The sequence below is a fragment of the Geotrypetes seraphini genome, chromosome 5, assembly GCF_902459505.1.
Source record: "Geotrypetes seraphini chromosome 5, aGeoSer1.1, whole genome shotgun sequence".
Lineage (NCBI taxonomy): Eukaryota > Metazoa > Chordata > Amphibia > Gymnophiona > Dermophiidae > Geotrypetes > Geotrypetes seraphini.
Genome location: NC_047088.1, coordinates 169516920 through 169536128, shown reverse-complemented (window position 1 = coordinate 169536128; position 19209 = coordinate 169516920). Strand labels below are relative to the sequence as shown.

General features: G+C 40.4%; 1 protein-coding gene across 1 annotated transcript in view; it reads right to left on the bottom strand.

The window, feature by feature from the left end:
* ANKAR (ankyrin and armadillo repeat containing) overlaps positions 1–19209 on the bottom strand; it is a 158617-nt gene that overhangs the window by 58627 nt on the left and 80781 nt on the right. The window contains exons 11-12 of the mRNA XM_033944111.1: positions 13967–14211; positions 6463–6631 (exon numbers count right to left, since the gene is read on the bottom strand). Coding sequence (XP_033800002.1) covers positions 6463–6631; positions 13967–14211 — 414 coding nt within the window. The remainder of the gene's footprint in view (positions 1–6462; positions 6632–13966; positions 14212–19209) is intronic.

Sequence of the window (19209 nt, the reverse complement as noted above, 5' to 3'; positions counted from 1 at the left end):
GAACTGTACACAATATTCTAAATTACCAGTCTTATACAGGGGCATCAATACCTCCTTTTTCCTACTGGTCATACCTCTCCCTCTGCACCTTCTAGCTTTTGCCGTCACCTTTTCAACCTGTTTGGCCACCTTAACATCATCACATACAATCACACTCAAGTCCCGCTCTTCTGTTGTGCACATAATTTCTTAGAACATAAGAACATAAGAATGCCTCCGCCAGGTCAGACCATAGGTCCATCCTGCCCGGCAGTCCGCTCCCGCGGCGGCCCAGACTGGTCACGACCTGTCTGTATCACCAGAAGAGGCTCCCTTGCCACCTTGGTTTCTCATTTAAGTCCTGTCTTCCTATCGAAGTCCTAACCTTCCGGTCTTGCACATGCACGACCTGGTTTGGTTTCTATACTCATTACTTGGTTAGCTTTTTATACTTGTGTTACATCCCAGCTCCTCCCTCAGTATCCCGCGATCCCTTTATCCCTCAGGAATCCGTCCAATCCCTGTTTGAATCCCTGTACCGTACTCTGCCTGATCACTTCCTCCGGTAGCGCATTCCAAGTGTCCACGACCCTTTGGGTGAAAAAAAACTTCCTTGCGTTTGTTTTGAACCTGTCTCCCTTCAGTTTCTCCGAATGCCCCCTCGTATTCGCTGTCCCTTTCAGTCTGAAGAATCTGTCCCTATCCACCCTCTCTATGCCCCTCATGATCTTGAAGGTCTCTATCATATCTCCCCTGAGCCTCCTCTTCTCCAGAGAGAAGAGCCCCAGCCTATCCAACCTCTCGGCGTATGGGCAGTGTTCCAGCCCTTTTACCATTTTCGTTGCTCTCCTTTGTACTCTCTCAAGTACCGCCATGTCCTTCTTGAGGTGCGGCGACCAATACTGAACGCAGTATTCCAGATGTGGACGCACCATCGCTCGATACAATGGCATGATGACTTCCCGTGTTCTGGTTGTTATGCCCTTCTTTATGATGCCCAGCATCCTGTTGGCTTTTTTCGAGGCTGCTGCGCACTGTGCAGATGGCTTCAGTGATGCATCCACCAGCACACCCAAGTCTCTCTCAAGTCTGCTGTCTCCCAACAATACCCCCCCCAATTTGTAGTTGAACAACGGGTTCTTTTTCCCTATATGCATGACCTTGCATTTGTCCACGTTAAAGCGCATTTGCCATTTGTTTGCCCAGTCTTCCAGCTTGTCCAGGTCCCTTTGTAGGTCCTCACACTCCTCCCTGGTCTTAACTCTGCCGCACAGTTTGGTATCGTCTGCAAATTTTATAACCTCTTCACCTCTTCTTTATAACTTCTTCACCCCCTAAACTGTACCATTTCTTTGGGTTTTAGCAGCCCAAATGCATGACCTTGCATTTCTTAACATTAAATTAACTGTCAAATTTCAGACCATTCTTCAAGCTTCGCTAGGTCTTTCTTCATGTTATTCACACCATCCGGGTTGTCTACTCTATTGCAGATTTTGGTATCATCCACAAAGAAGCAAATCTTACCTGATAGCCTTTCAGCAATATCACGTATAAAAATAATAAAAAGAACAGGCCCAAGAACAGAACCTTGAGGCATACCACTGGTAACATCCCTTTCCTCAGAGTGATATCCATTGACCACTACCCTCTGTCATCTTCCACTCAACCAGTTTCTGACCCAGCCCATCACTTTGGGGTCCATCCTGAGGGCACTCAGTTTATTTATTAGATGTCTGAGTGGAACACTGTCAAAAGTTTTGCTAAAAGCTAAATACACCACATCTGGCGTACTCCCTCTATCTAATTCTCTAGTCAACCAGTCAAAGAAATTGATCAGATTTGTCTGACAAGACCTACCTCTGGTGAATCCATGTTGCCCTCTGGTCCTGTAATCCATCGGATTCCAGAAACTTCACTATTCTCTGTTTTAAAAACGTTTCCATTAATTTGCTTACTACAGAAGGCACACTTTCTGGTCCGTAATTCCCTACTTCTTCCTAACTTCCACTTATATGTAGAGGATCCACATTCGCCCTTCTCCAGTCCTCCGGTACCACTCCTGACTCTAGAGAAGCATTGAAAAGGTCAGTCTGCAGAACCACCAGAACTTTCCTAAGTTCCTTCAGCACCCTCAGATGTACACCATCCGGCCCCATCGCTTTGTCTACCTTTAATTTAGCTAGCTCTTTCTGAACACAACCTTCTGAAAATCGATCAGGATCCACCACTCCTCTATCCCTATTCGTGTTTGTCTTCTGTGATTCTACTCCCAGCACTTCAGCCGTGAACACAGAACAGAATTTTAAGAATCCTACTACAGGCAAAATGTTTAATTTGAAACATTCTATTTATTTATTTAAAAATGAATATACCACATAAAACTATGCAGTTAACATATTGATTACACACATAATATACTAATCGCCCTGGATATGAACAATGGACAGACATCTTATCAATTAAACATTCAGCAATAAAACTGTAACAAGTTAAATCCCAGATACACGTTCGCACCGTATCTTACAGGATAAAACAGAAGTAGCAACGCTTTCGTAGGAAGGCATTAACAAAGAGCTGCATTTTCAACATTTTCTTAAAATTGATCTTTTCAATACAAGATCGCAGTATGCCTCCAAAGTTTGACACCCGCTACTGACATCACTGATGCTCCAATTCTGACATGAATAATAAGCATCCTCCCCTCTAAACTCAGTTTCATAGTGTTTTCAGACCTTAGATTCCTTCTAGGTTGGTAATTGCAAAACTGAAAAAGTTGTTTATACATGCTGGTGCCCATGTGGTTTAATGTATATAGGATAAACTAACCCCCTCTTTTACGAAACTGCGATAGGAACTCAGTGAGCGTCGGGAGCAGTGCGGGCCATTCAGCGTGGCTCCCTGCACTAGAAACTGCTAACACAGTTTCGTAAAAGGAGGCCTAAGAGAGCTTTTAATAAAAGAGTGATTGCGTGTTTATGATTTCTGTTACTTGCATGTTTTCATGCACCATTGAATGATATTTATGTTTTTAATAGAGTTTTTATGCTGATTTTGCTAGGGACATGATGTCAGAAGAGAGCCGAGGCTGGTGCAGGCAGCAGGCAGAAGATGCAGGGGGTGGGGAAGAGAAGGGGTGCACGGCGCGGCAATGCTGGGTGCCAACTTTCCAAGTTATGCCACCGACTACAGATGCAAGTTTATCTTTTATCATTTTTTAAAAGTGGATTTAGCTGCTAAAAGTGTAATATAAAAGAACATGGTTGTAGTTTGCTGGAGTTGGATCTCAGTGTGAGTTGCTGGCAGCCAGTGTAATGATATAATTGATCTTTAGACACTAAAGATTGTCGAAAGACTAGCAGCATATTTAGCTGCAGTTACTCTATGAAGTTTCCTATATTTATTTTTAAGCTGCTAAGAGGTTAATAGAAATTAGTTCATGTGCTTATATAAGGGTGTACATTATGCAATTATGGTTTATTAGAGAAAGTTTTCAGCAAGAGTTCTTAGCATTAGAGAATGAGCTTGTATTTAATTGATAATGAGGTATTTTCTGCCAGTGGAGAATTAACTATACGTTATGCTAATCTTAATTTAAGAAGCAGATTACAGGTGCAGTTTGTCTCCTAGGTTTATTTTTAAGAGTAGATTTAGTTGCTAAGAGGTTAATATAAAAGAATCCCCATACTCACATAAGAGTATACAACATGTAGTTATAGTTTGCTGGAGATGGGTTTTAATAATAATAACAACTTTATTTTTGTATACCGCAATACCACAAACAGTTCAGAGCGGTTTACAAAGTAAGAAAGACTCTACATACACAGCGAAGATACAATGCAAGGGAATGTAATATGCAGTTGAGCGCAGTTTACAATGCAGGGGACTGTACATTTACAGCGGAGATATTTATTCAGTGAAAATACAGTGCGAGTGCGAGTTGGTGACAGATAGCAATGAATTAGTGAGTAAAACTGTATCTAATTAATAATGATGCACTCTCTGCCAGTTTAAATTTATCGGAAGACTAGCTGCATGTTAAATTACAATCACGTTAGGAAGTTGACTATAGATAAAAGCTTGTCTCCTATATTTAGGGCTCCTTTTACAAAGGTGCGTTAGGGCCTTAACGCGCAAAATAGCGCACGCTAAAATGCCGCGCTCTAGCCGCTATCACCTCCTCTTGAGCAGGCGGTAGATTTCGGTTAGCGCGCGCTAATCCGGTGTGTGCGCTAAAAACGCTAGCGCACCTTTGTAAAAGGAGCCCTTAGTTTAAGAATGGATTTGGTTAAGAACTCATATTCTCATAAAAAGATACAGAATATGCGGTTTTGATTTGCTGGAGATGGTTCACTGAGGGGTCCTTTTACTAAGGTGCGTTAGCCGTTTTAGCACGCACTAAACGCTAACACGTTCATAGACTATAATGGACGCATTAGAGTTTAGCGTGCACTAAAATAGCTAGCACACCTTAGTAAAAGGACCCCTATGTGAGATGCAAGCAGCCAGAGTAATTGAGTTAAGTGAGCAAGTCAACATTTAATTGACAATAAGACATTATTGGGGGTTTGTTGTTGGTTTTTAAGAATGCATTTTTAAAGAATGTTTTTAAAGTGTATCGTTACCAACCGGTAGAATCAATTAGTGATTAAGTCTATAATTTTTATTAAATGTAGGGTTTTCATTTTTACAGCTGTGCTGAGCATTAGTGTGCTTTGTCAAGAGTGTGTGATTGTGACACTCTACAAACTGGTATGTAAGATTCTTTATATGGTGTTTTAATGTTCTTTTATGTAGCTATTTTTGATATTTTGGTATTGGGATATTTATGTTATCTTTTGGATCCCTTTTAATTAATACTAATATTATGTTTTGATATATGTGTTTTAAAGCTTTGCCCCTAATGCAGCCCTGTTTTGGGTGAAAAGTAGCCCACGTTGGCTATTTTTAAGATTGTTTGAAATAAAGAACTACTTTTACTACACCTGGGATCTGTTCTTCATGCCATGTTCTATCTTGCTGCTGATTTTTTGACACCCCTTTTGGACTGTAAAGGGGTGAATCATATAGAAATACTTTGTTTCTCTGTCTCCATCTGCTGGTCAATGGACATAACTCATATATTCTGGTCTGGTAAGAATACAGGAAAGAAAATTATCATGAAAGACATAATTTTTCTTTATGTTAAGCTAAAGTTACTGTGCCAGTTGAATATTGGACCATAAGCAACTGGTAACACTATTGATACCTGTTCTCATGCTCCAAGACTCCATTCATTCAGAACATTATGTGAAAATAAGGATGTTTCAGGTTATTGCTCATGCTTTTGGTATAATATAAGAAAACGTTACCCCACAAAATGAAAGAAAGTTCATATACTATTGGTGTTTTACATTTACCAAAAAACAAGGAAAAGGACCTCAAGCACCCAACCCTCACCCTCCAATGAGAATCTTACTGGGGTATGATTTTTATCATCAGTCCAAAAAAACCTTGTTAATTTTTTACTTTTAACTATTTTATTCATTTATTTCATTTAATTTATTAATTGTAAAAATCAAGTGAATTTTTTTCACCAAGATTAAAAACTATATCCACATATTCATGGAAATCCAAAAAGACACTTAACTTATAGTGGTGTAGGACAAAAAAGCCCAGAGAGATGCTTATTGGAATCTGCTATGTAGTCCTCCACAACTATAAGCTAAGTACCTTTTTGGATTTCCATGAATATGTGGATATAGTTTTTAATCTTGGTGAAAAAATTCACTTGATTTTTGCAATTAATAAAATAAATGAATAAAATAGTTAAAAATTAAAAGGTTTCTTTGGAAAGATGATTAAAAAAACATACCCCAGTAAGACTCTCATTGGAGGGTGAGAGTTGGGTGTTTGAGATCCTTTACCTTGTTTTTTGGTAAATGTAAAACACAAATAGTATATGAACTCATTTTTGGGGGTAACATTTTTGTTTAATCGATTAAGTTTTTTTCTCTCCTCTCAATATTGTTCTTATAATATAAGAAAAACTAAAAAGCATGAGCAAAAACCTGAAACATCCTAATTAGCTTTTATTTATAATATAAGAACATGATCCAATAGTTTTAAGGGTTTTTTTGTACTATCCTATGCTACCAAGTCAATTATTCTTGTACCTACTGCTCTATAATTAAGGGCTCCTTTTACGAAGCCGCGTTAGCGGTTTTAGCGCATGCAGCTTTTTAGCGCACGCTACACTCGCGATATGCGGCTAGAACTAACGCCAGATCAATGCTGGCGTTAGAGTCTAGCACGGCCGGCAGTTTAGCGCGCACTATTAAACGCGTTAAACCGCTAACGTGGCTTCGTAAAAAGAGCCCTAAGTCTTTGATAGTATAAACATTCACATTTTGTGGGTTATATGGAACAACCTTATGTTTGTTTTTTAAAGTAAAATGAATGGGAATATAGAATACATATTCACATTCAAATTATATAATCATTTACCTGACTTTAATCTTAAGAATGCCACAAGGGATGGAATTCCGCCTTGGTCAAGGACTTCTTTTTGGTTTGCAGGATTGTTTATGCATAACACCCGGATACAATTTACAACATTTACTAAAACATCCAGTAAATGAACTTGCAAGAGATTTACCAGGGGAGGAATTGCACCCTAAAACACAAAAGCAATGCAAAAAACAAACAAGCCGTTAGTATTTTTAAGCTACTGCACTATTTCAAATTCTATAGGTGGCCTGTTCTAGAAATAGGTCTTCGCCTTTACAAGAACACCTGATAGATTTCTGCAGACTACATAGGAGCCAGATCTGGTAGTGCCAGTGGGTGATGAGCACCCACACGCCCCATTTTGAGCAAACTCCTTCGTTGTTTCCATGGAGGGGTAATTTGTATTGTGTTTGTCACGTCCAATCATTCTGAAATGTTGTATCTATGGCAGACAATACTGGCAATTATATAAAGCAACTAGTGTGTATTTTATTCTTTTCCTTTCCTACAGAGGGTCTGACATATTTATAATCATATAGAAAACAGCCTCAAAAACTGAACAAGCATAGAGAGCAGAACACTGTCCAAATGAGCTATGCTTTTCTGGAGCATAGAAAACTATCATTGGCTGGTGTTGCCAGGAAAAAAGCACAACTAAAAACCCACTTTCTTGTAGGAAAAAAACGGAGTACTAAAAAAAAAAACCCCAAACTGGCAGCACTATTTAAGTGGTTTATCAAAAATAGTTACCTCCCAGCCAGGAAAGCAAAATTTTAGCAAGACGCTTTTATTGTTTTATTAGATGTTCAATTGATTGATTATTTGCACTGTTCATATTTGGAAAATCAATAAAGTTTAATAAAAAGAAAGAAAGAAAAGGTACTCTAAACTAAAAAATGAAACGATATCAAAAACCAAAAAGAGAAGACTTGTCTTTATAGACAAACCAAAACTAAGCAAAAGAGTAGAACTCATTTTGTTCCAGTGCTCAACATGAAAAGGCTCTCTGAAGTGGGAACAGAAGACTCCCTATGTATACTTAAGATAAGTTCTACTCTTTTGCTTAGTTTTGGTTTGTCTATAAAGACAAGTCTTCTCTTTTTGGGGTATTTTTTTTTTTTTAATATCTCTGCATGTTTTAGTGTAGAGAATCTTTTCTTGCATACAATTTTGCTTTCCTGGCTTGGGGGGTGGGGGAGGGGGTGACTGTTTTTGATAAACTACTTAAATGGTGCTGCCAGATTTTTATTTTTTTTTAGTACTCCGTTTTTTCCTACAAGAAAGTGGGTTTTTAGCTGTGCTCTTTTTTTCTGGCAACACCAACCAATGATAGTTTTCTGTGTTCCAGAAAAGCATAGCTCATTGAGCAGTGTTTTTGCTATCTATGCTTGTTAAGTTTTTGAGACTATACTGGCAGTCAGTTTTCTATATGAGTTGCAAAAGACCCCTAATGTGGTACTTTAACGGCCTCTTTTACAAAGCCACACTAGCGACTGCCACGCGACAACAGCCCCGAAGCCCTTTAAATCTCTATGGGCTTCGGGGCCGTTAGCATAGCGCAGCCACTAGCGCGGCTTTGTTAAAGAGGCCGTAAATTTTTGGTTTTTTATGGGAGACTACTGTTTTATGTTTTATCTGAACAATATAAAATGGCAGCAAAGAAATCTGGAAATGAAGGATGTCATAATTTTCTGAAATAATATAATGTGTTGCCTCTCTATCATGGGTTTGACAGTGTTTATATACAATAAAACAAAGTAAATGACAGTAGATAAAGACCTGCATGGTCCACCAAGTCTGCCCAACAAGTTGAAGCTACACCCATCACTCTGTGCAGGTTATAGTGATTCATGCTTAAATACTGATTGGCAGTTTGCCACAATGTCAACCACATATAGGTAGTTAGATAGAAGTCAATCTTAGGGCAACATTTTATAACCAAAAAGCAAAGATACTTACGTATAGCAGATGTTCTCTAAGGACAGCATGCATATATTTTCATATGGGGGTGATGCCATCCATGGAACCTGGTACACACACTACCAAGTGCACTGTAACTTTAAATGTTTAGGTAGTGCCCATACTGTGAGCATGCCAATGCCTTCCTGCCCAACATCAGCTCACAGGACAAACAGTTCAGTAATAAAACTAAGAAGCCAACTAGATGAGGTTATTGATAATACACGCTGGCAGAGGGTCCCTTGGTCTGACCATTATCTTGGTGAATTTACATTGCCTATTTTTATGTCTCATATACCAGAAAGAGTTCAGCACAAAAGAACTGTAACTTAGAAAGAAAATTAGTCCAGATTTATTCTGGACTTAAACTTTAAAGTTGTTACCTTGTTCTCCTAGAGAAGGCTCTATAGATGGCAGTTGGGCTAACTGGAGTACAAAGGGTAATGGTAAACGATATTCCCTCAAAAACATCGGAAGTGACCAGTGGAGTACCACAGGGCTCGGTCTTGGGCCCGATACTATTTAATATCTTTATAAGGGATCTGCCTCAGGGACTTCGTGGCAAAATTACATTATTTGCCGATGATGCTAAGCTATGTAACATTGTGGGCAACACAGCAGAATCAGGAAGCGCAACCATGCCCGACACTATGACGCAGGACCTGCTTTTACTGGAACAATGGTCCAGTACTTGGCAACTGAATTTTAATGCCAAAAAATGTAAGGTGATGCACCTTGGTAGCGGAAATCCATGCAGAACATACACCCTGAATGGTGAAAACCTAACAAGAACTCTAGCAGAACGGGACTTAGGAGTAATCATCCGGGAAGACATGAAAGCTGCCAATCAGATGGAGAAAGCTTCAGCAAAGGCTAGACAAATGCTGGGTTGCATCAGAAGGAGTTTTATTAGCTGAAAACCTGAAATTATACTGTCGTTGTACAGATCCATGGTGAGATCTCACCTGGAGTATTGTGTTCAGTTTTGGAGGCCACATTATCAAAAGGATGTGAAGAGAATGGAGTCGATTCAGCAAATGGCCACCAGGATGGTCTCAGGACTTAAAGATCTCTCATATAAAGAACGTTTGAGCAGACTGCGCTTATATTCTCTCGATGAGCGCAGAGAAAGGGGGGGTGACATGATAGAAACATTCAAATACATCAGAGGCTGCATTGAGGTGGAGGAAGAAATCTTTTTTCTTACCGGTCCCACGGCAACAAGAGGGCATCCGCTAAAGCTCAGAGGAGGAAGATTTCATGGGACACCAGGAAATACTTCTTCACTGAAAGGGTAATTGATCAATGGAATGGTCTTCCACGTCAGGTAGTCGAGGCCAGTAACACGCTCGACTTCAAGGGACGATGGGACAGACATGTGGGATCACTCAAGAAGAATGCTTGATAGATGGATTCTCGAGGGAGTGAGGGTTCTTGAGTGGGCAAACTTGTTGGGCCGTCGGCCCTTTTCTGCCGTCATACTCTATGTATCTATGTTTCCAAGAGTACATATTTAACTCTTGCTCCACTTGTTACTAAATCCATCTCTCATTCCAGGAATTCTCCTTGGTTCACACCATAGCATAGAGAACTTAAGCAAATATGTAGGAAACTTGAACGAAAATGGAAGAAATCTACTTCAGATTTAGATAAACTTAATTAAAAGCTTACTGTAAGAAAATATAACTCTGAGCTGAGGAAAGCAAAAAAAAAAAAAAAAAACTATTATGGAAGTAAAACTGTTAATTCTTATCATCAAAGTAGTATCTTATTTAGAATCTGGCGCAAACTGACCAATTATGATCATACATCTTCTCAGGCTTTACTACTCACAGCAGACTTGCTTCTTTTTTCGAAGATAAAATTGTTACTATTAGGAATTCTTTTTCTGCAGTGAACCTTGGCCTATTTTTAAGGGATTCTAAGGATAATTCTATGTTGATCGCTTCTGGTATTCATTTGACTCAGTATCTGAGTCTCAAGTCTCACACCTTTGTGCAAAATTGATGAGATGTAAATGTATTCTTGATCCTTTTCCCTCTTATCTTTTTGTCAATATCTTTTTGCCAATATTTTGATGCCAACTCAGGCGATCAATTGGCTGACTATATTATTAAATTACGCTTTGGAAACAGGATTTTTTTCCACATGATATGGATATAATAAGTCTTACTCCCCTTCTGAAAAAATCAGATCTCGATCCAACTGTTACCTCCCACTATGGACCAATTGCTAATTTACCTCTCTTAACTAAACTTATGGAATCAATTGTTGCCACCCAACTCTCAAGTAATCTGGAGAAATTTTCTATTCTTTTGCCTTTTCAGCATGGGTTCCGCCCGAATTTCAGTACAGAAACTCTTCTGGTTTCACTTCTTTCTAAGATTCAACAGCTACAGTCTAATAAGAAGCATGCTATCTTACTTCATTTCGATCTCTCTGCAGCTTTTGACGTAGTTAATCACAATATTTTGTATTACCTGCTTTCAGAAATCGGCCTTGATCAAATTGTTCTAGACTGGTTTGACAAATTTCTATCTTCTTGCTCTTATTCAGTCAATATGAAAGGCTCCAATTCAAAATCGTGGAAAGCCCTCTGTAGGGCTCTCCATTGTCTCCAATCTTATTTAACATCTACATGAGTTCATTGAAACATTACAATTTGAATATCTGAGAAACTTTACTAACTTATGCTGATGATATCTTCATATTACTTGAGGTTGATCCACATTTCAATAATTTGATACCCAATATTAACCATTGTATTACTAAACTTCAGTCATGGGCGACAATGGTCCAAATAAAATTAAATGCTGCAAAGACTAAGCTTTTATGGTTTGGTCCAAAGCTAGATTCTCTCCCTTCTGCTGTGATCTTAGACTCAGGAGAATCTTTGAAAATTGAGTTTTCCTCATTAATACTAGGTATTATTATTGATTCTTCACTTACATTTAAAGCCCAACTAAACTCGCTTATTAAAAAGTGTTTTTTTCAGCCTCTGTGCTCTGAGAAGAGTGAGAGCACTTTTTCACCAACAACACTTCTCTGTATTAGTTCAATCAATCATTTTGTCAAGGCTGGGTCTTTCAAAGGTCAGTCTGCAGAGCCTTCAATTAATACTGCAGCTAAACTTATCTTTAGTAAGAGTAAATTTGATCACGTAACCCCTCTGCTCAAGGAATTACATTGGCTTCCAGTGTATCTCAGAATTCAATTCAGTGGCGTACCTAGCATATGTGACACCTGGGGCCCATCACTTTTTGACACCCCCCCATCTATATCAAAAATATGATTTTTAGTAACAATCTACATAACGCACAACAAGAGTGTACCTAGAAAAAGGCAGCATCTTAAACACTGCAGTGAGCACTAGAACACCAACACATACATTGTAAAACTAAACAAGCCAGATCCCACAGTCAATTGATCCTGCAGTCAATGCCAACTGAAAACTATGTTCTTTTCATACATACAGAACAGAGATACACCCTCGCCCAATATGGAATAATCACATATAAATATAAATATGTAGACAAAAGTTAAACTGAACCGCCAAGAAACCAGACTCTGCATAAAATCAACACAACAAAAATAGCGACACATGTTCCCTAATACTGTGCAAAATATAAAGACAGTAGATGTAAATTTGAAAAAAACTGATACATAACAATCACCACTTTACAAATTAACAAATAAAAATTAAACAAATAATGAGAAATAAGAAAATACCATTTTATTGGACTAATCCATTTTTCAATTAGCTTTCAGAGGCCAAATCTTTCTTCAGAACAGTACAGTATACTGCTGTTATGCTATCCTGTCCTGAGGAAAGGGGTTTAGTCATGTCACCGAGGTGTAACATGATGAAGTGCGTCAAAGGGAGGAGACTTTGACATAAGTGAATGACATTGTCCACTCTCTGCTGTGATAGAAAAGCTTGACCTTTGAGTAATATCAAGGATAGCCCCTATGAACGCCATCTTCTGAGAAGGGTGCAGATGTGACTTTTGGTAGTTAATGGCAAACCTAAGCAGCTCTAGGAGATGAATTGTTGATGGCATGATGAGCTGTTTGCAATGATAAAGCCTTGATCAACCAGTCATCTAAGGAAATACATAAACCCCACCATGTGCAAAGGACTTCAGCTACTAACACTATGGAATTTTGTGAAGACATGAGGGGCTGAAACCAGTCCAAAGGGCAAGATTTTATATTGGAAATGTTGAGATCCAATGTGAAAGGCAATATACTTTCTGTGAGCAGGTAGGATGGATATGCAAGTGTAAGCCTCTTTGAGATCCAAAGAACAAAGCAATCTGTGCCTAGTTTTTTCAGGCAAAACTGCATGTATAGTTGCAAAAATGCAAACCTACCTGGTTGTTGCCTCCTTCAGCACCAGGATGGATGATTTACAAGAAGCGTTTGTACCTGTAAAATTATTTTTGAAAACTACTCTTTCTATAATCAATTTCAAAGGGTAGCAAAGAACACATAAAGGTTTATTTTAATAGTACAGCAGACCCTCAATATTCACGGGGGTTAGGGGCAGAGCTGGCCCGTGAATATTGAAATATCACGGATAACTTTCAGGGCTGGCTCTGACCAACCCCCGCGTCTCAGACCTTCCCCAGACCTTACCTGGTGGTCTAGTGGCAACGTGGGGCAGGATCGATCATCCTACGCTCCTGCTCCGTGCAGAGCCTTCATCAAAATGGCTGCCGTGAGTTCCCGTTGTAGTCTCAAGACTACAATGGGAACTCACAGAAGCCATTTTGATGATAGCTCTGCATGGGGCAGGAGCATAGGACGATCGATCCTGTCCCGTGTTGCTACTAGACCACTAGGTAAGGTCTGGGATGCAGCGTTTCTAAAAAAAAAAATAAAAAAAAATCACAAATAACCAAATACATGGGTGCTGAAACTGTGAATTCGGAGGGAGTACTGTATTACTATTACAACTTGCTCCATACTAAAGGTTATACTGTGGGAAAGAAGTGTATTGGCACAATAAATTTAATCTTTTAATGGTATGTCAGCCCGGTTTTCTGTTTGTTTGGTCTTATTTGGATACTTTATCCCCTACTATCAAGAGTCAAATTGTAAATAGACTGATGAAGCCAGTGGCACTCTTATTACCTGTTCTTTGATGTTCGATGGGGTAGGTTGTGGGAAGGGTGGGGTGGGGGAGGGGTTCAGAGTGGGGTAGTTTTTTCTTTGGCCGAGTCTGGGTGATAAGAATCCATCCATACCTGAACTCTGATTGTTTAATCTTTGTTCTATCTGTTAGGTTTTGCTGTATTTTCTTATTGAGAAAATGTTGTATCTGTTTGTATTGCTCTATGCTTTATTTCCTGAATAAATTGTTTACAAAAAAAAAAAAAAATAGTACAGTATTGCTATTATAATCAAATTATATTGTGGCTATACTAATGAAGCATACAAAGTTGAAATGACTTAAGAATCAAATAATCCTAGGAGCTAAAACTCTATGATGCAGCCATAAGCCTCCTCCACCTTTCTGCTGCCTGTAAATAAGCCTTACCATTTCAGCAACAAGAGTCTGATAATTGTCCACCTGGATAATGTCAGCCAGAATAACTGAGCAACGAGATTGCAATTCAGCCTTCTGAGAAGACAGTAAATTGACTAATATAGGAATGGCTTGTACTTCCACAAGAGCTATTGAAATGGGCACGTGGGTCGAGATGTTGCTCAAAACTCCTGATGCTAGGCATTGCATGTTCTCATCATCACTTTGCATCATCTTGACTAAGGAGGGGATAGCAACTGTGAAAAGGAGAAACAGATAAATTCACAAATACTTTTATGTTCAAATCCTTTTTTATTATAAAAAAAAACCCAAAAAACAACAACAAAAAAAATTCACAATTATAGCAAGAGGCCAGTGCATAATTGTCTTTTTTATACACTGGCCTTCATGACCTTTAGGAAGAACAACATTTTTTGTGTACTTTTCCAAAATGCAGTTGGCGTCCCCTTGCCTCAGCCCCAACCAAATGTCCAATATCAGATCCTTTTGAATGGATTATACATAAAGCAGTTTATGATCAGATTGTGACATCTTGGCATCTCACACTCCCCAAAACTTGACAGAACTAGCTAAAGATACTTTTGCTATTAGATCTTCCATAAGTTTTATGCTATGAAGTGGGTTTTGCAGCCCCGAAAAGATGGAATCAGAGCTTCCTAAAGTCAGAAGAATCTCCTTTAGCCATCCTTTGCCAGCTCCATGGAATCACCTACCAAGACCCTCATTACCTATAATTTTACCCCCTGCCACGATGCTCTATTCAAAAACTTCTGAATTCTTCACCAGTATTCATGTACCCAGAAGCACTTCAAAAACATGTTCCCAAAGTCCCATGAGACGCTGAGCACTTTATACATATATCAGATGTTGCAAAACCTGCACAAAAAGCCAGAACTGGGAATTTATGTAAATGCCCAAAGGACAAGCACTACATTTCTATCAACTAGGCATTAATATAGTAACTATTTATGGAGTTCTAGTCATATTAGTTATTTAAATATAAGTTTCAAGCTTATTATAATTTGATATTCTGCAAATCAAGCAATGCCTAAGCGGTATACAATAAATATTAATAAATTAAAAGCCCCTATCATTCTTGACCTAGCTCTCTTCTGCTGGTCTAACTTGATAAACCAAGCCATTTTAGCACACAGTTGATTTAATAGAACTCCCTTCACCAAAGGAAAAACATAGTGACAAATCTGAAGATAGGCATAAAAATCCTGCCTGGGCAAATTAAACGCTGCCTGTAGCTCCTGAAAAGAAGACAACTCTTACCATTTTTTCATCCCACCTAGGCCAAGTCCCTTCTTTTCTTCTCCAGTCTAGGAAAATTCTAGACTGAAGTCCAAGCATAATCACTAAATTTGCTTTCAAAATTAAGAAACAAGATGCTCCCTATGACTGATTCATTGTATTACAAAGGATCTCCCCCACCCCCCAGCCCACCTCAGTATATTGATAATGATACTAGCATGAAGTTCTGTGAGATCTCCTCCAACTTTGCATGCAAAAGATTTAATAAACTAATGAAAGATACCAATTCCTGCTGCATGCTAATGGGTGGCAGTCAGCCATGCAGCTTTCACAGATACAGTTAAACCAGAAGAAAAGTCTTTATTATGAGCCAAAGCATACCAAAAATCTGTTATTATAACAGATCTGGTAAGCAAACAGGCAGAATTAAAACAAAATTCAGTGTTACACAAGAAAGAACTTTAGTCTGTCAGGTTCCCTGAAGCCCACATTGCATTTCAGAAGAGATACAGCAGAATTAGAAAAGGTACAGAGAAGGGTGACAAAAATGATAAAAGGGATGAGATGATTTCTTTAAGAGGAAAGGTTAAAGAGTTTAGAGCTCTTTAGCTTGGAGAAGAGATAGCTGAGGGGAGATACAATATGATAGACATCTATAAAATACTGAGTGGTGTAGGGTTGATTCTTGCTTCACCTATTGTTAGGCCTCCTCAGACTCATGTCAAGCAAGCTATGAACCATCTTTGCTGCTTGATGCAATCTGGATGTGTTTACAAGAACTGTGTGTTTGCAGTCAAGGACATGTGCCTATCCCAGCGTGCCCAGCTCCTGTGTGAACCTGGAGGAGTTATGAACTATGCTGCTTTATTCTCTTATCTATGGCGTCTACCAAGGCTTCTGCACAAGAATACGACTATTCAGTCTTGCTGTTCTGCCTTGATTGTCCTGGAGGGCCATCTGACACAATCTAAGGAGAAAGGTGTTTACAGAGAGACAGACTATGTTTTGATTTGGGTGAACTCGGATCAAAACTGGTGTTTCCACTTTGTTAGGAACTGGAGAACTTTCTTGGGGAAGAACAAGCTCTACAGGAGAGATGGACTGCACCTGAGCACGGCTGGGACGAGGATGCTGGCACGCAACGTCCAGAGCGTCATAGACTTGGAGAAGGGGAAATCCGATAGTCGATCTGACCTCGACACGTCGGACAACAGTATCAAATAAGGATACTGAGCAGGGACATTGTAAAAGAGGGCTCGGGACTGAGTGGGAATTTTTTGGAAAAAGGACATAAGGACGCATTGCAGGGGCCCAGGGCACAAATGGAACTAGCAAGCGGGATCAACAAAGAACAACAGGAGCCAGAGGGGCAAAGACATTGTGAAAGAGGGCTCGGGACTGAGTGGGAAATTTTGGAAAAAGGACCTAAGGACGCAACGCAGGGGCCCAGGGCACACATGAAACTAGCAAGCAGGATCAACGGAGAACAACAGGAGCCAGAGCGGCAACCAAAAACAGGGAAACAGGCTGAGAACGACACAGACACACCGTAGGAGGAGGATGACCGAGACGAGGCTCGGGGACTGGCAACCCATGAGGGGGTCTGCAGGAGTGCCAAACCACAAGGAAAACCAACAGGGAGGGCAAACAACCGGGACTTACATTGCCTATACACTAATGCTAGGAGCCTAAGGGCCAAAATGGGAGAGCTGGAAGTCATAGCCAGCAAGAAGGACCTAGACATAATTGGAATCACAGAAACGTGGTGGACTGATGACAATAAATGGGAAGTGGCCATACCAGGGTATAAACTATACAGGAGAGACAGGACACATAAAAAGGGTGGAGGAATAGCGCTATACATAAAAGACTCCATACCCTCAACCAGGATGGAAACAACAGTAAGGGCGGATGGCTTGGAATCACTATGGGTTAAGCTACTGGGAGGAACTGGAGCAGACATAAAATTGGGTCTGTACTACCGCCCACCTGGACAACCGGAAGAAATCGACCAGGACCTGGAGGCTGAACTGAGGCAGGTATGCAAAAGCGGAAGTGTGGTGGTGATGGGGGACTTCAACTACCCTGGGATAGACTGGAATATTGGGCACTCAAACTGCACGAGGGAGACCAAATTCCTGGAGGTCAAGAGGGACTGTTTCATGGAATAGCTGGTCACGGAACCAACACGGGGAGATGCCACTCTTGACCTAATCTTCAACGGACTAGGGGGACCCGCAAAGGAGATGGCAGTATTAGCCCCACTAGGAAACAGCGATCACAACACGATCCAGTGCAGGCTAGAAATTGGATCATCAAAGGTGAAAAGAACCACAATGATGGCACTCAACCTCAAAAAAGGGAATTATGATGCCATGAGGAAAATGGTGGGAAAGAAACTCAACGGCAACACAAGGAAGATGGAGTCCGTAGAAAAAGCCTGGATCCTACTCAAGGACACTGTGCACGAAGCACAGAACCTGTGCGTCCCCAAGTTCAGAAAAGGGTACAAAAAAAAAATAGAACAAAAAAACCAGTGTGGATAACAAATGCAGTGAAGAAGGTGATAAGTGACAAGAAAGCATCGTTCAAAAAATGGAAAAAAGACCAAACAAAGGACAACCAAAAGGAGCACAAAGAACACCAAAGGGAGTGTCACCGAGTGGTTAGAAAAGCAAAAAGAGAATACGAAGAGAGACTGGCGGGGGAAGCAACAAACTTCAAATCATTCTTCAAGTGCATTAAGGGGAAGCAACCAGCAAGGGAAGAAGTGGGACCCTTGGATGATGGAGACAGAAAGGGAGTGGTAAAAGATGAAAAAGAGATAGCTGACAAGTTAAATGAGTTCTTCACGTCAGTCTTCACGAGGGAAGACACAACCAACATTCCGGAACCCGAGGAGATCGTAAATGGAGACCAAGATGTTAAGCTGGTCAAATTAGAGGTAAGCCAAGAGGATGTTCTCAGGCAGATAGACAGGCTAAAGAGCGACAAATCGCCAGGTCCGGACGGCATTCACCCAAGGGTACTCAAGGAACTAAGGAACGAAATAGCAGAGCAACCTATCCTTAAAAACTGGAGAGATCCCGGAGGACTGGAAAATAGCAAATGTCACGCCCATCTTCAAGAAGGGTTCAAGGGGTGACCCAGGAAACTACAGGCCGGTGAGCTTGACCTTGGTCCCAGGAAAGCGCTGGTTAAGAACAGCATCTGTGAACACATTGAAAACAACGGACAGCTAGAGTCGGCTTCTGCAAGGGTAGGTCATGCCTTACAAATTAATTGTACTTCTTTGAGGGGGTAAACAGCCAGGTGGATAAAGGGGAATCTATAGACATCATTTACCTTGACTTCCAAAAAGCCTTCGACAAGGTACCACACGAAAGACTGCTTAAGAAGATATGGAACCACAGGGTGCAAGGGGAGGTCCACCGATGGATCAAAAACTGGCTGGCGGACAGGAAGCAGAGGGTTGGAATAAAGGGCCATTACTCAGACTGGAAATAGGTCACGAGCGGAGTTCCGCAGGGGTCAGTGCTGGGACCGCTCCTGTTCAATATCTACATAAATGACCTAGAGGTGGGAACAAAATGTGAGGTCATTAAATTTGCGGATGACACCAAACTATACAGCAGGGTTAAAACCACGGAAGACTGCGAAGATCTCCAAAAGGATCTAACGACACTGGAAGAGTGGGCCAAAAAGTGGCAAATGAGCTTCAACAAGGTCATGCATGTGGGGAAAAAGAACCCGATGTTCACTTACAAAATGGGGGGATCACTACTAGGGGTAAGTAACCTTGAAAGAGACCTGGGAGTGATGGTAGACACAACACTGAAGGCGTCGGCGCAGTGCGCCACAGCCTCAAGGAAAGCAAACAAAATGTTGGGTATCATTAAGAAGGGTATCATGACCAGGATGAAGGAAGTCATCCTGCCACTGTATCGTGCAATGGTGCGGCCGCATCTGGAATACTG